This window comes from Simochromis diagramma, unplaced genomic scaffold (assembly GCF_900408965.1).
Source record: "Simochromis diagramma unplaced genomic scaffold, fSimDia1.1 OVJJ01000205.1, whole genome shotgun sequence".
NCBI classification, from domain to species: Eukaryota; Metazoa; Chordata; class Actinopteri; order Cichliformes; family Cichlidae; genus Simochromis; species Simochromis diagramma.
In genome coordinates this window covers 13,618,128-13,643,268 of record NW_024386782.1, presented here as the reverse complement: position 1 = coordinate 13,643,268, position 25,141 = coordinate 13,618,128, and the positions used below count along the sequence as shown (strand labels likewise).

The 25,141-nt window shown below is 43.1% G+C and overlaps 1 protein-coding gene across 10 annotated transcripts in view; it reads left to right on the top strand.

Annotated features, from left to right (window-relative positions):
• Positions 1–316: 316 nt before the first annotated feature.
• LOC120727612 (receptor-type tyrosine-protein phosphatase S-like) overlaps positions 317–25,141 on the top strand; it is a 68,484-nt gene continuing 43,659 nt past the window's right edge. For 6 of the 10 annotated variants that reach the window (XM_040021988.1, XM_040021987.1, XM_040021986.1 and 3 more), the window contains exons 1-4: positions 321–644; positions 13,770–13,983; positions 17,317–17,465; positions 18,801–18,942. In XM_040021988.1, coding sequence (XP_039877922.1) covers positions 13,839–13,983; positions 17,317–17,465; positions 18,801–18,942 — 436 coding nt within the window. In that variant the 5' untranslated portion in view covers positions 321–644; positions 13,770–13,838. Of the gene's footprint in view, positions 645–13,769; positions 13,984–17,316; positions 17,466–18,800; positions 18,943–25,141 lie in introns of all 10 variants that reach the window. The other 4 variants (XM_040021991.1, XM_040021989.1, XM_040021990.1 and 1 more) reach the window with 3 other exon arrangements.

The window sequence follows — 25,141 nt, the reverse complement described above, 5'->3', positions numbered from 1 at the left end:
CTTCATTTTAGCTCCTTGGGGAGCAAAGTGGGGGCAAATAAATCAATCAGTCACCAATACACAAGACCAACCTGCCACAGCTGCTGCCTCTTTTGCACCAGTCAGCGATACCAGAGAGAGCTGGAGGAGGTGGGGGCTGAAGTGGGGAAGTAATGGGGGTAATAGAGGTGATGGGGGATACGGTTGCTATTGGAGATCTTGCCTGCATCACGTCATGTGTAAGAGGGAGGGGTGGGGGGAGTGCTCCGGTGTGTGCATGAAAGAGAGAGAGAGAGAGAGAGAGCTGGGAGGGGTAGGCGAGGAGAGGGAAGGAGGAGGGCATTAAGGAAGAAGGCAGGGAGTATCAATGACATCAACCAGCAGTATCTGAGGCCGCCCGATCAGCAATGCTCTCCCGACAAAAGGGCTGAGGAGCAGCCGTGACCCGCTGCGCTCCGAGAGGTCGGTGGACAGCCCAGGACGGTGTGTGTGGGGGGGAAACGCCGGCGATGTGTGCATGCACCCTCCAGAAAGGAAGACCTTCATCTGAGTGGAGCTGCCACTGGATTACATTTATCCTTGCTGTTTCTAAGGAAGCTTCCAGCTGCAAATCCACCCACATGAATCTACCAGACAGTAAGGAAGACGGAGCACTTCCTACCGAGGTAACCCGCACCATCCATTTATACATATGTATATTTATTTTAACAGTTAATGTTTGCAGTCGTGCACCCCACCCAGGCTGGTTACATTTTTATTTGTCGAATAGCCTTTTGGAAACTAAAGCGGTAAGAGTAGATCCCAGCCCGGATGGAATTTCACCGCTCAGTCTTTCCCGGGGTGTTTCTTTGTGGTGTTTCTCTTTTACTCAGCAGCTGCAGCATCACTTCAGATTTTGTTTCAAGCGTTTGGGTAAAAAAAAAAAAAAAAAAACACACACAAAAAACGAGGTTGTGCAGATCAGGCTGGTTGGCAACAACGCTGTGAGTGCGCGTCCCTCTTCATCACCCCCTCCTCCTTATTGTTGGCTGGGCAGCATGAGGGACCCGGGCAGACTGGCAAAGCCTTTGTTCCTCATCAACTGTCATTAAAAGTGGCTTTTATTTTGATGGCCCTTTAAAGCACTCTCCAGGCGCGACGAGTCTATGTTGAGTCCGTTTTTTTTTTTAAAGACTATTAAAAAAAAGAAGAAGAAAAGAAAAAGAAAGAAAAATATAAACAGTAGACTCAGACAAGAAAGAGCTCATCTTTATGATCAAATCTATGTAACACAGGCATCTTGTATATCTGCCAAGGATATTTTTTAAAAGAAAGAAAAAAGGAAGAAAACTCTTAGTTCTGTTTCTATTGTGTCTAAATTTCACTGATGCCACGCCAAAGTAAATATAACACTATGATAATGTCATTATGTCAGCATACTCAAAGGGGCCCTCGCAGACACATTATGAATCCATACAGGCTATTATACCAATATTTGTGAATCATTTATGGTATGGAAGGCACCAGGTGGCAAAGCGGATGGACTTATTTAGCAGGACTGGTTCCTAGACAATAGAGTGGTGCTGCTGCTGCTGCATCTGCTACTCTCCAGCATTACTTAAAACAAGCCCATCTGCACATATAGGCAGTGTTTCTAGTCCATAGACCTCTCAGATGTCTATAATTATAAACACAAGGTTTTGACTGTTAACACAGCCAGTCACGCGTGCAGGCAGAATGTAATTTAATGATACGTCGATTCATCCTGACACATTTTCCGAGGGCTATTGCCCGTTTGGGATTTAATCATGTAAACTTCAAGGGCCTGTTTCGTTTTTCTGGGTTTCCGTTGTGTGGCCTCTGTAAACTAGAAAATCACGCTGTCGTGGTGAATTTGAGGGAGGTCTTCCTCCTCACACACAGATGGGAAATGTTCCCTGGGGCACCTTGTGTTTGCTGGTTATTGTTCCAGACCATTTCCACATCCCTAATTATTTTAATCAGTCGTTTTTATGCATGGATTCCTCTCTTTAGCAGATCCCCTCCCGATTTTTTCCCCCTCGTCTTTTCAGCTCCACTCTGTGTTTAACAGAAGGCTACACTATGCACCTTCATAAGATAGCAAGCAATGTGTATATTTGCATTGTTATGACAAGGAAGTCATTATGGTGGAAGCAGAATAACTGGACTGGTTGATTACCTCTGTGTGCTGGAAATAGATCAGATTTTCTCTTCCAAGAGTCAAGAGATTCTTGGCCCCATAGGTATTCATCTACGCGCTGTTAGGAGCGGTAGCTTATGAAATCAGTGATGGCATGTACTCTTTAAATAGCATTTCACAGGGTTCAACCATGGGCCTCAATGGTTTTCTGCTCCCTCTGAACAGATACCACTGTAAGATCCATCCAGACTTTAATATGCCGGGTGACGTGTGCTCCCACTGGAGCAGCTTTGGTTTCCAAGTCAAAGGCTTCATTGAAGTCTCAATCCCAGATTCTCACTGCAGCGTTACCCTAACTGCTCTGCTCTCTTACGTTCTTCCCCTGTGTTACATGCTATGCCCATCTTTGGATTTTGCCAGGCTCTGTGCCTACCCTCCATTACCAGGAAGGAAGGAAGGAAGGAAGGAAGGAGAACATAAAGGCGTGCGACTTTGATGCTGGGAGCGTAGCCACCTGTATTACAAGAAGGGGGAAAAAACAACTTGTTGTTGTCTAGGAATAGATATTAATTGACCTTTTCAAAGCCTTCCAAACAGTGAGCTTTTGTCTGCTTTGCCTCTGTTTATTTATATGCTCCTGAAAACAATTCATATACAGCATGCAGAATGAAGCCGATACGCCTGTGTAATGAGGTTGGAGGCACCGCATTACTCAAAACAATACCCTTTAAAAATCAAAACATCTATTTTTTGACCTAATAACTGGAATGAAACTTGAATTGGGGACAATCAGGATGCACAATAAAACTATATTGTTTTATATCCAAATCTAACCCTTATCTTTAGTATGGCTGGGCATTAAACCAGCTTTCCTTATTATCATATCATCGTAGCATAGCATTAATGCTTTTCAAAATTCTGGTGGTCGAATTAGTATTTCTGAGCTAATCTAATTCATAAATGGTTAAATGAGGTGGCTGAGCCTTTCTATAGCATGTAGGAAGTTTATTCTGTGGTATTTTATATGTTCATTTTGGTAATCGTCCAGCCATCAGATTATTCATATGAGGACATTAGTTGCAAAGAAACACACACACAATTATCAGCAATCACATACTAAATGACCACTTTATGGCTTCATCACCACATCTAACGATAAAAGTTCAAAACTGGCTCCAAGAGTGCGTCGAGACATGCTTATTGTGTAATGGACTGGTTCTTATATAGTGCTTTTCTACTCGAGTCAAACATTCAGAGCTCTTTATACATCAGGACCTTTTTTATATAGCATTCACACTTCAAACAGCATCTTGCAGACTGGAGCACCCAGGGATTAAACCACCAACCTTCCAGTCAGTACATGACCTGCTGTACCTCCTGAGCCACAGCTGCCCTACTTTAAAATTGATGATGTGTACAAATAATTAAAGTACACAAAAAAGTATTAGGTAGCTGCTTTAACAGTTGAAACTTGCACTGTAATCTAGTTATGTAAAGATGCGTCTCTTAAACCAGACCCATTATGATCTTTCTTCGACCACAAGGGTCACTTGCGGTTATGTGTGTGTGTGTGTGTTTTCTTCATGGGTCTGTGTTCCCGTGCGTACACATGAGTGAAGGCTCAGAGATAGGTTTTGACTTGACTGATGCCCTTCTCCAGATGAATCAGAGATTCTGATGTGTCAGCAGGGATGAATAATGCACGCTGCTCCACTACCTCTCTTCTCCACCTCTTGTCTTCAGTCATTTGCTTCTCTTTTCATCACAACTGCCACATCTGAAGAGATCTTCACCTTCATTTTCAGCCCTCCCCCCTCCCGTCCTCCTCCCCTATGCAAACGAGGTTTTGCTGCCGCCGCCGCCACCTCGCTCTCCCCTGGGTCAGCCCTGTTCTCTTTCCGAACCGCTAACTCGTTCTTATCATCGGGCGTTGCAGAAGTTTCTCCTGTTGAAATTTCGACGCATTTCAAGATGAGGCGCGTGCAAACATTTGCGCTGAAAATGGCCAAATGCTTTGATGTGCACAGCTCGTTATCAAGTCGCGGGAGGACGACGTGCAGCCATTGACACGGGTTGACAGTTACATCCCTGACTGACAGGAGTCATTAGGAGGATAAGGTTGACTGACAAGAGGGCTGATAAAGCAGGAGACAAACTGACTAATCAGGACTTGGTGAAAGAGGGGATACCATTTGTTTTGAAGCGTCCAGTTAGATGTCATTAAATGTTTGACAGAATAATCCATGCTCCTCCACAGCAGCACTTGGCTGCTCTCTGAGGTATTTTCAACTCGTGGAGTAAAACAAGCAAACAAAAAACCCTTCTCTTTGAGGAAAGTGTAGGTTTCCATCAGTTAATTTTGGATGAAGTGATGCCAAAATCATTCTGATTGGAGGTCTTGTAAAGCATAAAATCATATGGCTTTGGTTTAATTGGTGTAATAAAGCCAATGCCAATGCTCATGGAGGCAGAAAAATTGCATCTGTATAGCTGTCATATACTGCAATCCCTTTTTTAGCAGCATTATGTCATTATGGTACACGCTGTGTGGCAGAAGACTGGATTTGATAAAGTTAGCTCAGGTTTCTTAGCCGGTTGTGGCTTTAAGGATAGCACTGTCAGTCTATAGCTATTAGATGTAAACTCATACACTTTAGTTCATGTTGCATAGAGGATGAATCCTACTGTTCAGCAGCATGATTGCTGATCAAATACCCACAACGCTAATAGCAGTCCCAACCCCCCAAGGCTTTATTTGGATACACTCTGTTTAAAACTAAACAACAAACTAGGATGGTTCACAATGCAAACATTACCCCTGCGTTCTTGTGTGTTCAACTCCAAGCACTGCTGTTAATTACAACCTCACCGGCAGCTAGTAAACTTAAAATAGTCTTTATGTGAGTAATTCCGCATTACAGCAGACTTAATGATTTTAAATTTCCCTGCAAATAAGCTCGGTGCTTGTGCCACCTATTTAAACCCTGCTGTCAGCGCTAGTTGTCCAATAAAAGAAAAGGTTTTGGCGTGCCTCCATATGCCAGTTGCCTTTGAAAGAACATCTTTATTGCTTTAGTGAAACAGCTTTGCTATGAAGACCTTTACCATGCAGGATGGTAAAGGGACGATGTCCAGGAAACTTGTGGCTCTATTCCATCATCACAAATCACAGAGGGGAAACTTAAAAGCCAGATTAGGCCTGATTCAGCAGGAGCATTCTGCAGTCTTTAATATGTGTGTGCAGGTGCCGGGCCTGCCTGGTTGACATGGCTCTTGAATGCACCTCCACATTTGTCTGTGGCATTTCATGATTACTCTGTCTCCGCAGCACTGAAGGATGCCAGTTTGGATGAAGTGTTTGCTTGACAGAGGTGAGAGTAATGGCTAGTCATTGGTGAAAGGCGTCCGTGCACAAGTCTGTTACCCTTGACAAGCATTTCATCTCTTCACTTACCGAGACAGACTCCCCGACTGATTTCAGTTCTGAGACAGAGGACAAATGCAGTTTTTCTACCCCATTACTTCGCTTTTCAATTCTATTCACAACTTTATTGTCCCTCAAGGAGAAATTCATTTGGCGTCACAAATCTCATCTCCATCAGGAAGTCATGCAATGGCTGGTTAGTGACAGACCTTTTAAGAGTAGCGCCTGTGTAGCACGTAAATAGAATTCGTTCACCGGCGTATGCGGCAAAAACATTGCAAGTTTTCAGTGTTTAGCCTTATTTTATATGTTTTAGATTGACCTTAACTGCATACCAAACAGTGTGGCGTGTGAAATGAATGCTGATGCTCTACAGATGATCTCAGTGTTGTTGGAGAAAAGTGCTGCAGTTGTGAGTTAATGAGCTCTCAGTGGACGGCGTGTCATGTGACCACAGCAGACAGGTGATACCATGGCAGCAAAAATACTCTGGAGAGAGTGGCTTCTTGGGCAAACAAACAATGTGTCGGCAGGAAATGAATAAGGACCCGCCGAAGCGGCTGCACATCGTTTACCTGAGCAAATATTAAAAGGAGGGTCGCTTCAAAATCGCAGCACAAAAGCTGCCTTTAAACACTTGTAAGGTTATGCTCGGGGCGTGTTGGACTTTAAACCGTCTGCTGTGTGTTTGCAGACAGTGATTTTCATTTTTATAAATCAATAAGAAGATGAATCGGTTTGAAGACTCTCCGTGAAGCTTACATTAATGACATCCTCGTTGTTGGGTTATGTATGAATGGTAAATCAGAAAGGCGCTGTCTTTCTCAAGGCTGCTGTTATTACTCTCGAGGCTTTTAACGGGCTCTGAAATCCGCTTCACACAGCGTGGCTTTGTCTCCTAGCTGATGTGTAGGTTTCGAGAAAGAGCTGAAACGTGGAGGTACAAAATGTGTGGCATGTCCCATTAATGAAGCACAAGTGAAATATGATGATGGTCAGGACGATGACAATGACGTCCAGGAAGATGAAGGTGCTCTGTGTTGTCAGGGAGCCTCAGTCCTGCTGCAGGAGAAGCTCACTAATTGGTTGTCAGTGTGTGTTTTGTGTGTGCGTGTGTGTGTGTTTTGCTTGATGGGCTTGATAATTCATCTAAAACACATTTATTACCAGTGTTTTGGATTTATGTAAAGAAGCATTCGCCCTGCTTACATCTGAATCAGGAGCGGACAATTTACACTCTGCATCTTTTCTCATATGTCAGAGCTGTTTAACAATTAGGGACGTACATGCAAGTGCATAACTATGTGGACATCAGTATGTATATACAGTTCTTTCTCCCGCTGGGATAAGAGTCTGTGCCAGCCTTGGATATGCTAATTGGACAGTGAGTTGACAAGGGCTCAACCATCAGCCTGCGTAATGAGCCGCTGCACAGAAGATCGGCTGCCTCTGAAGAAGCGGCAACAGAGGAGGCAAAAAAACAAGGGGGTGCGGGGAGGGGATTGGGTCGCTGAAAGAAAATTACGATTTATGTTTGGGTGTTTGCGAGCTCAGTGTTGCCGTTTCAGCTGAGTGAGCATTGCGTAGGTGTCTGCATGTGGACACGCGCGCATCCTGTTCCTCTGCTTTTGTCAGATAAAAACCTTCACCTGTCAGGTGAAGCCGCATCTGCTAAAATGTCAATTGTTTTTTTTTTCTTTTCTTTTCTTTTTTTAGGGAGGAAAGAGCCATGTTTTAGCTGGATGACAATGCATTTTGGCATTACCCTAAGGGATTTGAAAGAGGTTTATGAGCCTAAGGGGTTGAAAAATTGACTGAGCTCACGGAGGAGCAAATAATCCTTGAACTTATTTGAAAGCGTGAAAAATTGTCAAATTGAAGCTGCAAGGTTTTCACACAGTTCCGTGATGCATAGATCGTGAATATGGGACATGTTGTCAGGGCCTATGGATTCTGGGCTGACTCTTAAATATCCTGGCTTTCCTACCAATCTTAACAAGTATAAAGATTACACACAACGTTCAGCCGAGAATCAGATCCATCTGGCCCTTGTGTGTACTGGCTTCATAATTATATTACTATCATATTTTTTCAAAATCACTCATTCGACTTGGAGCCTTGTCAGACAGTAACATGCTTAAACTCGGTGTAAGCAGCTAATGGGTAAAACTACCACCTCAGAAAACAGGTGGCAGGGTATTAAAGAACCCTTAGCTGTTAAAATAAAGGTCAGAGAGTAATTTAATTTTTTTAAATTAAATGTAATCTAATACCAGTGCAATGGATGTGTTTAACAGATGTGTGACATTAGGAAAGGATCTTTTTCTCATTGAAATGTTAAGGACACCAGAAGGATCAAATCTAACTTCTTGCGAGGAGGTGACAAGGACTTCCTTACCCAGTAAATGCATGTCAACCCTCTGACCTCCCGTAAGATAATCAGGCCTGTGTACACTTTTATAGCATTTTACAGGCATTTCCTGCTTAGCAGGATTTAGTCCATCTGTTGCTAGGCTTATCTGAGGCTGTTTTATCCATCAGAAAGAGATGCCTCTTTCTAGTTGTGTTGGTCAGTCTGACCTTAGAGCCCCTTTTAAGATGCGTGGGTGTACATTTGCCTCACCATTGTTGGGATACGGCAGCTTTAGTCCGTCCCGGGTATGCAGCGATTGAGGTCAAAGTGAAAGTTAGTTTGGTTAGTCACGCTTCTGTCTCTCCTCTCCACCCCTCCCTTTGTTCATCATCACGAATCAGTGTGTCGTCTTGGCTCGGAAACGTAGTTTTGATGGGGAAAAACTGAAGCGCGTCCAGATTTTTCTTTATAATGGGGAACAGCGATTTTAATGCTTAAATAGTCACATGATGCTCGTGCTGCTCTATAATTTTATTGATGTGCTGATGTGCAGGGAGAAAGGCTGTACTGGCATCTTCTCTTAATGCTGGGATTAGAAAGAGGGGTCAGACACCCAGGACGTTGCTGCAAATGTGGCTAAAATGAGGAAAGTCAAAGCGTAGAGTCCAGGAAAGCTCTTCTCTTTTTAGCTGTGGGTGATCAGTTAATTAAACTGTGACCTAAAGCTAAATTCACGCTCCCCACCAGAGAAAGCCTGAGAGAGTATGTGGGTAGATTCAGTTTTGAATTTTGTTTTGTTATCATCCCGAGAAAGTGTATTTAATCTGTAAAAGCTTATTTCATCATAATGAGAAAGCCATGCTGCTTTTTTTTTTCTGAAGAGCTTATAATAAGGTATAAAAGGAAACTTCCTGCTGGAGACAGAAAGATTTGAAAGCACCCACAGTAGCACCCACACCAAACCCACCCCTGAATACCTGTGTATGTTCACATCAAAACTGTGCAAACAGAAATCTCTCTAAAACATTCAAGTAAAGCAAACCGTCAGCTACATCAAGGTGTCGAAACAAATGAGGAATTAGAGTCAGCACTCACCTGTCACACAGTATGACCCAGAAACAAATTAAACAAACAGAAGAACTGATGAACAAAGACACATGTATTAATAATGTATGCTGTTCTCCGTCTACTAATCCAAATAGGAAAATGAAAATGCATAATTTTCAAATAAAAAAAGACGACAGATAATTTCTAGTGATTTGTTTTTAAATGTACTTCTTAAAATTGTTGAGATGTTGTAAGTCAGATCTGGCAGAGTTAAGGATAGTTATTTATAATTTTACAACAAGATACTTTGAGCTGCTCCCTTATTCACACGGGCTCGCCACAGCAGGTAGCGCTCTGTGCTTAATTTGGCAGATGTTTTTTTTTAAATACCAGATGCCCTTCCTGACGTAACCCAAACAGGTTTGTGTTTTCTCCTGGGATTGAACCTGGGAGCTTTCACTTGCTAAGCAAATGTGTAAACCGTGCTGCGGTACTACCACTACTAAGTACTACCACTCTAATCCTCCAATCTTATTTTCTTTATGAGCAAAGCTGTTATTCTCTCTTGGACAAGTAATCATTTTGTGTGCAATTAGTGCTTTCATTCATAGTTCACTTTAGTAATTATTAACTAAGTCGAAGAAAAACGCAAGTCACAATTTAACTGAGACCAGAGTGGTGCCTTTAAATTGCCTTTTTTTTCCCTGACCAACCATCAAGCCCCCTAATTACTCAGCTCAGTGTGACATGATTTAAAGCAAAATAGTCACTTAGTGAAGATAGAGAATAACAGTAATTGGGATAAGGGTTAAATGAATGGATGACAGAAAAGTCACAATCTCATCAATGAATTGATGATCCGCATTTCCCCTCGGTTATGTGCTACGTGACGATTAGAAAAGAAGGCAGCGCACGCGACATATATGGGTTTTCCTTCCATGCCTACATGTTTCTTAGGCTATTTCTGTGAGTCATGTTTGCTCTCAGAGGTGTGATTTGAAACTCCAGCAGCAGCCTTGTTTATAGGCTCAGACCCGTGATGAAAATGGTAGCTGCGGGTTGGGAATTTTATTGGTGTTTGTCAAAATGTCCCCTGATAACGCTGTTTGGATGCGGCCCCTGCTTCAGCATCCTGCAGCATTAAGCAAGACCGATGGAGGTTTAGTTGGAGTACGCAGGTCTACATATGCATTTAAATTCCAGGGAGGGGTAGGGGGTGGGGGGCATCTCCGTGTTTGAGTGACAGCTGTTTTTTTTTCTTGTTAGAGAGGAGCCTCAGATATTTTATTTCCACTGCTAAAAATGTAACCAGGGCGGTGTAGCTCATGCCTGCAGTAAGCCGTACTTCATCCTGTGCTTCTGATCCTCAGCGTGTGAGCGTGTGTGTGTTCATAAACGTGTGTGTGTCTGTGGGCTGTGTGTTTAAGAGAGAAAGTGAAGGGAAGTGTGAGCGAGCGAGTGCCAATCTCCCCCATGATGCTTTGCCATCTGCCATGTTTATGTGTGTGCGTTCGTGTTGTGTGCGCACGGCCCTGTGGGTGTGCAAGCATTTGCGAGTGTCATTTGCCTACAGGGTCCAGGGTCGTAGAAACATGAAGTAATATCGCTTCTAGTCTGGCCATGTATGTTAGTGATACATGTTTTCTACTCCAAATGCCTCCACTCCAAGCTGGCACACTAAGACGTGCATAATTCAAGACGTGGTTATATTTGTGCCGAAAAAGTTTAAGTGCCCATATTTGTGTACATGATTTCAGAATCACTGATAAAAATGTGAGAGAAGGCTAACTGCAGTGCATGCATTCTCATTAAAATCCAAAAATAACTCAGTGGTGCACAGCCATGTGTTTATTTCTGTTTATTTCAGTTGTGTTCCCTGTAATTATAAATGCCAGACTACGTATATACATATGTATAGTTGGACTGATTCCTCCTCTACAAGACTCCTTTGATGCTTACTCCCAGAACTGGATCCAAATTAAAGGTAAAAGGAATCAACACGAGCCTCCTTATCAGGTGTGCTCACTCACAGCTAACGTGGTGCAGCAGGAAACAGATCTGGTCCTTCCATGAGTGCTCGTGGCTCGTTGTCATGGAGACGGGCCTTGGGAGACCATCTCAACCCACTTGTGGTGCAAGGCATCGCGGGTACGGTGGGAAGGGAGGGAGTGAGGAGGGTGGAGGGAAGGAAGGTGCGGGGTGGGAGGACGAGGTGAGGAAAACAAAACATGTCATCTTTCCGAGGGGCCCCAGCGGAGCAGGGCCAGGTTGGATGCCACCTAAACAATGTTATTTCATCAGCCTGATGGGGCACAATAACCGGTGTACGTTTCACCACCTGAGCTTTGGTGTCATTATCGGCTTCCCCGCAATAAATAGCACACGCATCCCCATCAATCTATCTGTCTGGCTGACCATCTGTGTTGTCACACTGAAAAGGTAATAAGCACAACCCCTGCTGTCCTCTCTCTTTCCGGATGCTGAGCTCGGATGATCGGGGTGGGGGGGTTGCAGTATCTCTGAGGGGTTATTGGCCTGAGTCATGAGAATTTTTGTGCTCGCACCTTTTAATTCTGCTTCGGCAATGAGCAACGTGCCTGGTTGTTGACTGTTTGTATGCTGAGAGGTGAAGACGATTGTTAGTTACCATAAGCACGAGCTCAGATATGCTTAGATGGGCCTGGTCTGCTGGGTCTGCTCCTGCTGGGGCTTCTGTGTATCTGTTTTGGCTTCTTCCCTCAACTTTCACAGCTGTAGGATGCTCTAAGCTCTTTTGTTTGAACTGTGTCAATGGACCAACAACAGCTGGAGCAGCCGGTGCAGGGCAGCTGGGGCGGAGGAAGAGGATTTGTATACAAGCAGGGGTTAGAGTGCGTATAAAAAAAACAAAAACGAATAAAGGAGATGAATGATCGGGTATCACAGAGAAGATGGCATCAAGAGAGGAGAGGTTATCGAGGAAGGAAAAGAGAAAAACGGGGAGGAGAGGGGCGGAAGCGGATGAAAGGAAATGGGAGAAGAGGAGATTTCTGGAATACTGAGACTAATGCAGGAGTGAGACGAGAGTAAGATTAAGGATTAGAGGCTGTGCGTCTATAGTGAAGGTAGAGGTAGAGAGGGGTTTTTGTCAGCAGGTGAAAAGACAACAGGGAGGAGGGGATAAACGAAATGATAGAAAGGGTTGGACTGAGGTCACAGAGAGATATTAGTGCCACAGCAAATCCAGCACACAGGACAGTGGTAGCAGACGCTGCATCATGCAAGGAGTGCCTAATGTTTCAGTGGCCATGTGGCTCCACGCAGAACGGTAACCCTGGTTAGATTAACGCTGGCAAATTGAGTTTCCGTAAGAGGGGAATTTACTTAACATGCTACCAATGGTGCTCGAATGAGCTCTGATCTGATTTTTCTTATCACATTGTTCAATTGAAAAGGGGACGCTGAAAGCTTTTCTATTCAGCGGCTATTACACGGCGTTAGATAAGGCGAGGGCAGAGCGGCGAGAAGAGTCTCTATCAGATAGACGGCCATGTTTTCAGTCGAGCTATTTTTAGTGTAGGAACTGGCAGACAGTAATGTTTATGAGCAGGTCATTAGCTCAATAAGTGGTTGGAGGAGACTTTGAATATGTAACTCACCAGAAATGCCGCTTTCGCTTAGGAAAGGCGACTAAGTGTCGGCCTGATCGCTGCTCCTCCATTTCTGGCAGCGTATCGGCGGATGTCAGGGTGAAAGTGTGCTTATGGGTGTTTGCGCATATTTATGTGCCAATCACAGCCTGCCCTGTCACCTGTTAATGCTTATTATGTCTCCCTGGGAGCGTATATGTTATCCCGTACTGCTGCTTGAAAGGAGAACATGTATGTGCGTGATTTATGACAGGTTAACAAAGGCTCCTTTCTCATTTGGCCTCCCCACCTGCGTTCTGACACATCGGGTGAGAGGGGTGGGGGTCGGAAGAGCTCGATAGGACTGAGGAGTTATTGACTCCCAGACGGGGAGCTTCTGCACAGCTTGTCTAAATCTCTGTAAGCAGACAGAGCTGAATTATGTTCAGTCTTACAGATTTGTGTGCCCATGTGCGCTTGTGTTTGTGTGAAGAAAGAGAGTGAAAAAAAGAAAAAAAGAAATGCTGATGGAGATCCCCCCCCAAGGCTAGGGATTAACAAGAAGGGGGTACATCTATTAAAGCAGCAGCTTCTGATACGTTTGCTGTTATTGAATTTTGCCGCATTCCTACTGACCCCCCCCCCGGTCTTCTTTGTTTGAGTGTTTTCCATTACGGTGGTACACTCTGGATGTATTATTGCATTAACACTTTTATGTGGCACCAGAAAACTAAAATACTGAACGCTAAGAAGGAATTAGGCCAGAGCAAAATGAAATTATTAGGACGTCTTAGAAAAAAAAAGAACTTAAAACTGTATCATTGCAGCTCATTTCACGGCTCACTAGAAAAGAAGACTTATTAATACAGAAGCAGTATGCTGGAAACTATTTCGGTCTGTTTCTTGTCATAGTTATTGAGCAGTGGCTCTATTGTTCTGGTATTAGTTCAGCCAGAGCTGGCCTGCTTGAGCTGTTAATCCCAAGTCAGAAGTGCTCTGACTAAATCAAAAGACCTAATCCTGCATTAGCATGAATATGTCTTTAATTTTCTTCGTGTTTTTATTATTTTTTCTACATTAGTATAAAGTATTGTATGTTTTCCCTCTTCCTTCATGGTGCGTTGACATTTCAGATGCTGCTCTAAAAGCAGAATGATGAATCAGAGGTGACGGAAATATGCCTGACCTTCCTTCTTTTTTTTTCTCTTGTGTCTGCAGAGTGCCTATCCCTGTTGAGTGAAGCCCTACTCAAATCTCCGTCATCTCTAACCAATCCACGGTGGTGCCATGCCTCGGCCCAAGACTGGTGGAGTCCTGGCCCAGGCCAGAAGGCCAATCCTGGGGCTGTGGATTAGCCTATCTCCCCTGTGTCTGCTGTTGCCTTTGATTATCCTGCTAACCAGACCTTTGAGCAGCGTGGGTGAAGCACTAGGTACATCTATCTATCTATCTATCTATCTATCTATCTATCTATCTATCTATCTATCTATCTATCTGTCTGTCTGTCTGTGTCTATTTATGTGTTGGTAGTCTTTTTTTGTCTTTTTGTCTTTTTCTCGGTTGAATGGCAGCTGGTATATTGTCAGCAATGAATGCGAGGCACAGACGTGTATATATGTGGCTGTGTGTGTGTGTGCGTGCGCGCCTTTGATTCTGTGTGTGTGTATGTGAGTCTATGTGTGCGGTGTGTGTTGTATATGTGTGTGTGTGTGTGTGTGTATGAGAGGAGTGGATCCAGGCCTGTCAGCACATCATCTTAGGGCTGTGGCGTTGTTAATGTGTTGTGATAAGCCAGGAGGTTCCATCAGCATGTTCCTCATCATCTCCTTGATTACAACATTTCCACAAATTTCCTGCCTCAGTTGGCCACACACATAGGATACACAAATGCACACACACACACAGCTGTCAGAGCTCTGAAAATGTTACTAAACTGATATATTTAGATTTTTTTTGGATAAGAAGGTAAGATAGGTTAAAGACGGAGATGGCACCTCTCACCATTAGATACGGCAGTTGCCTCGTGCGTTTTTCTATTTTTTTTATCTCCCATTTGCGTAACCAATTTGCGTCCACGGTTCTTTTATAAGACTGACATCATATCTGAAATCTTTTTATATTCAGTGAAGAGAAAAAAAATTACACAACAGCCAACTTTCAGCTGAAATGTTGTGGGACTGAATATTGCTGCTTTTTGACCACCTACAGTGTTGCTCAGCAGAGCAGATAGTATTGTGGAGGGGAAAATAATCTTTCTTTCCCTGTAGATCCAAATCTCTCTAGCTTTCTGAGTAACGAAGGAGATAAAATCATAACTGGAATTCTTCCATTAACAATATGTATAGCAGAACAATGACCAAATTAGCCTAGGTAAACAGATTACACCATATAATGGACAATAAGTACTTCTAAAAACGAGAGATTTGCTAGTAGGCCCTCAGTGCCTCTGAGTATTTACTGGTTCAACTCAGCTCTTTTCCAAATTATTGAAAATTAATTTCAGATATTATGCTTCACCATCACTTTGTCGAATTTTATGCAAAACATGGTTAGCGTTTCCCTGACAGCGATCCTCTTCCGAGACAGTGTTCCTTTTATTTTCGTCTCTTATGTGCCCAGCAACACATCGTACTCTGCAGTCATCATCTTTGTATCACAGGAGGTTTTATTTTTAAATTTCCTTTCATTTTTGTCACGCATTTAGCCAGGAAATGCAAACAAAGTTGACAACAAAAAACACACAATCAGGAAGAGATGCATTATTAAAGTGGCTTAAAGGCTTGTCAGACCACAGCTGGTTGCACTAATACCTTTGCCATAAGTAGCGTCTTTTAGAGCTGTACATTTCACAAGAGGTTACTCTAATTCCCCCAAAAGAAATTTTCCAACCCAAACTTGTTCCTCTTTAGCCCACAGCGTTACTTGAAACAAGCTCCGAACTCATTTATGGCACTACGCCTGCAGGTCCCAGCTGTATCTCAGCTCAGCAGCAGTCAGTCTTTCAGTCAAATGATTACCGGTTACAAAGGTGCTCCCTTAAAAACAGACAATAGGTATTTCAGTGGTAGACCATCCTGTTCCGTGGAAACAGAGTGGGACTTGGTATTAAAGAGCCACGGTTTCTCATTAGTGCCTCTTTTTTCGGGGCAGCTTTCTGGAATCTTCCTCTCATAACTAGTTGCTGTTCAGTCCACATCCATCCAGAGCCAGTAGCTTGTAGGGCTTTTCTCTGGCTTTCAGAAGAGGCTTAAGTGGTAACACTGCCAGTGGGGTCGGTTTTGCACGCGGATTGGTGTTGAAGTACATTAAAAAGAACATAGAAAACGTTTTGGACTCAAAGTAAAGCCACCGAAAACCATGTTCAATCCCTAAGAAGAACATGAAATTCATTCATAACCCTATAGGATGGTGAAAGCAGTTTCAGCCATGGCATTTAGTCTTTTTTGATTTTTTTTTTTTTGATAGTTCTTATATTGTTGTCAGAAAAAACCAGCAGCCTGCTCAATAGTCTGTGCTTTTCTAAGAGTCCTCAGAAAAAACTACCCTGCTCTTGAGTCCCAAAATGGTGGGCATAAATTTGTTCTGATTGACTCTACTGTACCAGCTTTTTGCTTCTTCCTGTGCGGATTATGGCAAACCACTTTATTTCTGACATTCAGAGTGGGTCTTTAAGAGACAACACGGGGCAGCCGGGACAGGAGCAGTCTTTTGACATGATGTTATTCCAGTTACTGTCAAGGCACTGGGAAGTGTTCTGCATGGCTGTTAACCAATGAAGTGAGTAGGAGTGGGAAGACGTGCAAAAAGGCTTTAGAATCTGCTGGTGATTACTTGATAGGCAGGGTTTCTTTTTTTTGTTGCTCCTGTGTGGTCTTCAGAGCAGAAGTGAATCAACACAGGCAGACCTCACCCACCCAGATGTAGGGGAGGAGGCATCCAGGTTGCCATGGTAAGGGTCATCCTGATTTCACCCTGATGGATAGCGGTGTTTCTGTAGCTGAGGAGGAGTTAAGCTGGGCGCCATGGAAACAGGCCACAGACAGATAGCAAAGGGTGGATGCATGAGGTTGTTTGACTGATCTGACTCAGCCGCTGTGAGAAGTGTAGGTTCGCTACGCCTGGCTCAATATCACACTTGGAAATTGCTGTTTTCGTCTTAGAGGGCGACCGCAGCGCTCATACGTCCCACCTAAGATGCTTTCAGCCTCCAAGATGAAATTGTCTCCTTGAGTCGACTCTGAAAATTAACAAAACCCTGTGCTGCTGTGTTCATTGTGTTTGCTAACATCATCAGGATCTCTGTGCAGTTCTTTGGCATGCACAGGCATAAAATGACACCTCTGATATTAATACATTTAAACCAATTATATGCTGTGAATTTGCAGCCAACACTTCACCTACCTGTGAAACACTCATGTGTCATGACAGCCTGTGCTGCATGAAATACAATGGCAGCCTGCCCTCGAGAAAGCAGAGAGACGGAGAGAGAGAAAGAGATGTTCCTGTGAAGCCCAGCCCCATCTTTTATTTATGGCCCACAGGAAGTCCTTCAGTTTGTCCTCTAGATGATACCCAGGAAGTAAGCACAACACATAGCCATCAGAACACAAGTCGGCCTGACCAGTCACTGACAGTGAAATGGGGCGTGGTCAGCGGGGACGGTTGTTGCTGGTTGTGGAGTTCATTTGTAGCCCTCTGGTGTCTTGTTTTAATTTTCCCCCATCCCTCACTCATTTTTCTCCCTCCTTTTCTCTCTCTCTCTTAGCTCCCCCAAAATTCACCAAGACTCCCACAGACCAGATCGGAGTATCAGGAGGTGTAGCATCATTTGTGTGCCAAGCCACAGGCAATCCCAAGCCCTCTGTCTACTGGAACAAGAAGGGCAAGAAGGTCAACTCCCAGCGTATCGAGGTGGTTGTCACAGTGCTCAATGTTCAACTCCTACTGTAACTGCATGACAGATATGAATATGCAAATCCATTAAAAAAACATGCATATTATTTGAATGTATACATTAATTACAACCTTGACGTTACACTGTAAATAAATTTATACAGAGAGTGGATAGGCGAAAAACTGTTAAGATAAAACTTTGTTATGTATGTGAGAAATAGGTTTTTTTTCCAGTTATTATTTTTTTAAATTTTAATATAAAATACTAAAAATATGTTTTGGAATCAAGGTATGTTCACAAATTTTTGAAATACACAGACTGGTATCTTTGATGTGTCTGATTAAATAAGAGGCTACACCAGTGCGCTGATTAGCTTAGCTTAGCATACAGAATGGTAGCTGGGTGAAGCAGCTATTCGTTCTTTTTAAGTCTCTGAAAATAAAAATATAAAGGTAATTCATTGTTTGTTTAATCTGTACAATAAGTATAATGTGCCAAACGTATTAAAGGGTTTATTATTATTGTTTTTACATGCTAAATCAGTACTCTACGCATGCAATTAGCCAGCTAGCTTGTCTATGCTGAAGCTAAGTGTAGCGCCCACCTTCTATAATGCTGATCTAAGTTAACTGGCCTCTTGGCTGCAGCTCCAAAGTTAAACAGGCAGTATCAGTATTATCAAGAAGATAAAGAGACCCAACATTTAAACTATTAGTGAAAAATAATTATTTAAAAATACATGTTTCCAATATACAGTAGATCACAAGGTTCCATTAAACTTCCGATCATTTTACAAACCTAAAATAAAACTAATCAATGGACCCTTAAGTATTACTGACTTTACTTCCTATTGAATTCACATATTGCTGTCATGGAGCTATACAGCAGCCTAGTCCAGAGAGTAAATTCTTGTGGCTCAGTAGAGGCCTGACTGTGTATTGATCCTGTGACCTAATGCTTAGAAATACTCAGTTTCTACCAGAGGACCTCATTCAACCCCCCCATTTCAGTAAGTATCAACCCAGATGAAGTGTATTTGTGCAAGAAACTGCCTCCTTCTTTACCCGCTTCAGGTAAATGTGTGAGCACAGGTAAATGTTTTGTATCTGTGCCTGACCTCTAGCATTTCTGTAGAGAAGAGCAAACAAAATCATTATTTGTATTTATTATTATTATTTGTATTTCTTTTTTTCTGGTGGGGCATGATGAAGTGCTTAGCTGTAATTGTTGTGATATTAACACAACACACACTGGGCCGAGGTGCTGACACGCAACATTATAGTCAGCTGCTCTAATAGTAGGGTTTATGTGCCTCCTCTGCTGTGACTAATATGTCTTGTTCTGTGGCTGTCCAGACCATAGAGTTTGATGATGGTGCAGGTGCTGTGCTGAGGATCCAACCACTTAGAGGTCCCCGAGATGAGAACACCTACGAGTGTGTGGCACGTAACAGCGTAGACGAGAAGTCTGTCACTGCAAAGCTGTCCATTATCAGAGGTAAGACAAACAAAAACCCCTCACATATACTGTACACACACACGCACACACACTGTGTCTACTCAAGAGGTGCTTTCTTTTGCACGCTCGCCTTCAACCGGCATCCCTGCTTCACTGAGCTGTCAGTCGTAGATGTAACAGCGAAGCAGGGCCGCACCCTGCCAGCACAGGAGGCTGCAGGGAGCTGCTCTTTTTATAGTCCCTCTGAGTGCAGCGAGCGTGGTCTGGCCACAGAGAGGGCCAGCTAGCATGCTAGCTAAGGGGCATTTTAGCAAACTGTCCCGGCTTGCTCTAAACGTTGCACTTCCCGTCCAGAGCGAGGGTGTTAATCTAATGTACACTGGCCCCTTGAAGGAAAACTTATCTAATGTGGAGCTCCAACATGTTATGGACTAAAATTGCAGCATGTGGCTGATAGCTTGGGATGAGAGCACTGGGCATCTACCCAGCACAGCAGGAATGAAAGAAGAAACAGAGGCATGACTGCTCAGGCTGTTAATACATGAAGGAAAATCAAGGGATTACGCCCTGGTTTGGCAAAGAACCTTTGCTCGCTAGGAGTAAATAAGGAGGAAAAAGGGAAAGGGGGGATGGAAGAGGTCAAATGGAGATGATGGAAGATGAAAAGATGGTAGTAAGTCGCGTAACACAGCAGGATGCTGTGAAACAAAAGAGATTGAATGGGATGTCATAGGAGATGGGGTTTGGTGGGAGGTGGGGGTGTAGGAGTGAAGGAGATGGATGAGGATTGTGGAGCTGGCAGGGCGGTGTGGTAAGCAGAAGGCTGGTAGCCCAGGGAATAGACTCCTGTCCATCTGTTACCCAGCCCATCCTCTCTGCACACACAGCCCCAATCTAAAGGACATTACCACATAAACTACACCTCGAGGGCGAGCTTCCCAATGTGTGTGTGTGTGTGTGGTCGTGTTCGTGTGTGGGTGGTAGTGTGTTCCTGGTGCCGTAACCTATTCTCTCAACCCGTTCTGTGTACAGTGATGTCCCCATCCCTTCAGTGACATTACAATCTTCAGTCTTTGAGAGCAGAGTGAAGGGTAGCAATGAATAAGATAATATTTCACCGAGAGTACCAATCAGAATCAGAGCTGACTGTAGCTGTAATAGTTAGATTTGGCCTGAATGATCATGCACAGGCACGTCTCTGGCATTCAGTTGGCAATAAAGGCAATAATTTTGTGTATATATTATTTTTTTGAGAGTTTTATGCTGCTTAGAAATTTGTCGCACATCAGCCATTTTTTGTAAGCTGTCCCTTTAATGTATCAGGGCGCATGAAGTCATTCTGGAAAGTGCTGCACATCAAACAACGGTGTAGGCTGGTTGTCATGGTTGTCCGCTAATCCCAGGGTTGGTGTTTTAATCCCTGGCCATTACCCTCGGACAATACACTAAACCCACAGTTGCTAGTGATTCCTGTTGAAAACCTTGATTTGCGTGAGCTGAGGTTAAAATTTTAACATGATGAACAATTTATTTTTAGATGATTAATGCCTGTGTATTTTAAATCAAACTTTTCAGAAAAGTTTAAAGTAAAGATATAAAATTTGAGGTACAAGTTTGTTGCCAAGATGTTTCTAAGTGTTTTTAAATTTATATTCAAAAGTAAATCTAAAGCTTCTTTGCTCTATATATACATAAACACGAGGAGAGGGATTTAAATTACCTGCAAGTTACTGCGCAGTGTTTTACTTCAACTTTACACAGTGACGGCACCTCCTCCTACTTCAAACATGACAGAACACTCCCAGTGTCTTGCACCCATGCAGCCTACTGTAGGCTCAGTGATATTCTGCAGAATAGATCATGTCATCCAAGAATGCTGTTAAGTGCACAAATGTCTGCAGAGATTGTGCTTGGGTCAGTCTTTAAAAAAAGAACCAGTCCATCGTAGAAAAGGTCCACCACTGAAGTAGAAAAAAGGCTTTCTATTACTGGCCAAAACCCTTCCACTTCCACTGAAAAGTCTTTTTCATCCACTGATGTGCTTTATCTCATCATTCTGTATAATGGTGGACTGAGACTAATAGCAGTTTCGTACAGAGTGAGGGGCTTGCAGTTGGCCACAGGATATTTACTGCTGCACTGTTGGCTGCCTAATGGGTGGAGATGTGGTAGGTTATGGGCCTTCACCAACATCATCATCATCTTTATCATTACCTGTAAAATGACCTTTTTTCCTCCTTATATCTTTCTTTCTTTAACTCCAGGAGCCGTACTTTGGCCCTACAGCAATATCCGTTTCTAATTTCTTCTCTTCTGTTTTATTCATGCTTTCATTTTCTTAGCCATCTATTCTGTCTGTCTGACTCTGTTTTTAACTCCTCCCGTTGCATTTCTACATGCCCTCCGCTGCTCCACCCCTTCCCCTTTCCATCCCAGCTGCTCTTTTCTATGGACACTGCAGTTGTGTTGCTCTCCCTTCAGGAGACATGAATATCTGCAGCTCTGCATGTTTGAAAGCCTTTTGTGGGCGAGAGATTCTCATCACCGCAGCGCTGTATGTATGTGTTTGTGTGCACGACTTTCGCCGTTGTGTGTGCGCTGGTAAGCATGCGCACGGGTGTGTGCGTGAGTGCATACATTTGTGTGCGTGTGTATGTCTGGTTTTGTGCAAAGTAATCCTGATTATACTCACCTCCCAGTGTCCCATTTTAGGAGAAAGGCAGGCGGGGGATGGGGGAGAAACAGGGTGAGAGAGAGAGAGACGAGGGAAGAGAGATGTTCTGCCACCACGGCAAACACCCTTCATATGAACAACAGAGTCAGATCAGTGATTCCCCCTAGGCGTCTGCTGCATTGGCAGGCCGGCGGCTCAAGCAGCATTTCGGTCTGGAAACAACTAAGAGTATCTACTCAGCCTGCAGGAGGATTACACTCCTCGAGTGGAGAACTGGCTGTTTCATCATTTTTAACCCCTCGTCTTTGCTGTTTATATTCGGTCCTTCTTTCATTTTTTAAAATTTTCTTGAATGTTTATATGTGGTTCGGGAATCAGCCTTACATGTGGGATCCTGTTTAGTCCTGGCCCCCTAAAGTAGGGCACACAATGGTGAAGACACATGGGTTTTTCATGTGATTGGTCTACAAAGTCTGCATTTGCATTGCATTGTGATCTATTATCATAAAGGTCTATTAGCATTTAAAGTGCTCCCCTTCAGCCCTCCTGCAGTCAATAGGAGTCGAAGCATTAGAGCCTCTGAAGACTGCTGAGTGCGAGCAGATTAATCCTGAATCAGGCTCCCCGAGATCGGCTTTTATTCAGACTTCTTTCATGCACATGGCCATTTCCCACTGAAATGAACTGAGAGATGAATAGGCAACCTGTTTCTTAACTGGGAGAAATAATGATTTTTTTCCGCGGGGAAGCGGGCGTGTTTGTGTGTGAATGTGGGAGAGAGAGAGAGTATCTGTTTGGGTTTCTGTGCGCGTGAGACAGAAATACAAAGAGGCACGGGGAAAGAAAACCTGGATTCATGTTTGTTTGTTTGCATCATATGCATTATGTGTTTGACCCTTTGGGTGTTTGTGTCTTTCCGTTTTACTGCCGCATGCGTGTGTGCATGCACGGACACACAAATTGCATATTTGCCCAGAACTGGTTGGCTCTACTGACTGGTTTTGGGCACTAGGCCTGATTGCCCTTCTGCAAACATAACCAGGCCAAAATGTACGCGCTCAACCTCTTGATACACACAAATACACACAAACACAAAGCTCCGGGGAACAATGCTGCTCGACCCTTGCCAATGTTCCCCCAAACGCTGTTGACACACAGAGTGTTTGTATACACATGCCACATTTTTCCATAGGCTATCTTATCAATTTAACCAGGAGATGAAAAATAAGCGGCACTTTTGTGCAGCAGTGTTTGCTCTTGATAAATGATTCATTTTAGAGGAAAGTGTGATCAAGGCCATGCCCGCAGTATCTATTTCAAGCGGTCGCTGACTCATCCAGGAGCTTGGCTGAATACCTGTAGCTCCATATTCTCCTCTCTGGTGAACTGTACTTTAGTGTCCTGTACTGTGGAATGGGTTATCTGCATCTGCGGGGCAGAGTGTGAGTTTGCTGCTGTGTTTGTGTCCTTTTAATTGAGCCAGTCTATTAAAACAGCTGGCTGTGGTTTTAACAAAGCTGTTTCCTACATTTTGCCCTTTAAAGAAGGGTTTTGTTATCTTATGTTGCTCTACAGTTCAGTGGAAAAGGCATTAGAGACCTTGCAAACTGATGCCTTCTAATTACTATTGTATTATATTATATTATATTATATTATATTATATTATATTATATTATATTATATTATATTTTACATTGATGATGATCGGGTCCATAGACGGATAATGTTCTTATTTATGAGTGGCGATATAAAAAAGTTAAATTAATTACAATTACAAATGAAAATGTCAGTGTTAACAAACTGAATGAATTAAAGAAATTTTTTGACATTTTTTTAACTTACCTCATTAATGCAGCTACCATCTTGGCATTAGTGTTAGGGTATTAAACACGAGGATTTAATATAAGATAATTCATAGACGTTTAAAACAACCATGAAACATTAACTATCATGAAATGTTAATCAAATAAAGCAACAGATGAGGGTTAGAAAGGCCATTCTTTAACAGGCACTCACTTTTCGTCTGTATCTAAGAAATATGAGAGCCCAGGTAAGGGCAAGCAGGATATTTTAGATAATTAAAGCTGTTTTTCTAACACAGCTTTGTATATATCATAACATCATAAGGATTGTGCCATCCTTTTGAGGTTTTAGATCATCAAACATCTTTGTCAAATTGTAATATTACACAAAGATAACCTGAGAAAATGTAAAGAGAAAATCTTTTCATTTCATTTCCAAACCCCCTAACCCCTAACACAAATCCTGTGTAAAAAAAAAAAAAAAAAAAAAAGGAAAAAATTAATTGTCCCTGAACCTAATACCTGATAGCGCTACCCTTAGCCCAAGGAACTGCAATCAAGCATTTGTGCAACAAGTCTTTCATTTCGCTGTGGAGGAGATTTGGCCCACTCCTCAGAATTATTTTAATGCAGCCACAGTGGAGGGTTTCTGAGCGTGAAAAAGGTTACGCCAAAACATCTCAATCTGATTGAAGGCCAGGTTTTGATTAGGTGTCTCCAAAGCTTCTTTTTCTTTTTTTGAGCTATTCAGAGGTGGACTTGCTGGTGTGTTTCGGATCATTGTCCTGCTACTTGAGCTTCCGGACACAAACTGTTGCCCACACATACTCCTCCAGGATTTTCTGGTAGAGAGCAGAATTCATGGATCCATCAATCACAGTGAGTCGCCCTGAAGCAGCAAAGCAGCCCCAGACCATCACACTACCACCACTATGTTTGACTGTTGGTATGATGTTCTTTTTACAAAGGACAACAAATCAGTATGGATTTAACTTAAATGGAGAGCTAGCTTTAAAGGGAATGGAGTTAAAAATGTTCATTTTATACAGAGGATGAATTGGATGAACTGGGTGCTGCAGTAGAAGATAAACTCAGATTATTTTAAACAGTTAATGATGCAAAACAATTCTACTCAAGCTTGAAATGAGCAGAATTTTAAAGTTAAAATGACTAACTTAACCCTTGTTTGTTTTCTACACTGCTGAATATCCTTAGCTATCTGAAAAGCATCGTTGGGTTCTGGATGCTTGCAAAGATTCACTACTATTTTTCCTCTTTTTGTGGTATTTTACAGCACGGCAGTAAGTGTCTTTAATCCCTCTCTCTATCACTCTCTCTGTTTATCTGTCCGACTCTCTCCATTTCTTCTAATTCTCTCCAAGTGTTCAGTCCAAGGTCCACCCACACAATGTATTTGCAGCATTAATAAAGACCTGAGTGGAATATAGAGCCACACGCCCTACAGACACACACACACACACGCATGCATTGTATATGCACATGCCTTGAGCCCAGTGCTGTGGTGTGCTCTAATTAACAGCCAGGGAGTCCATGTTGTGGTAGCTGGCAGAGTGATAAAAAGACCATCTGAACCCTCTCAAGAGAGGGGTAGGATTTGGGGAGGGTAGAGGGGAGCAAATGTAGGCCTAGCATATTCCTCGCCTTTGGGAGTTCACCTTCTGACCTGCCCATCGATCTCCCTCTTCTCTTTCCTTTCTCTTCCTGTCTATTTCATCAGTGGCCATACCACTAGCCTCCATTC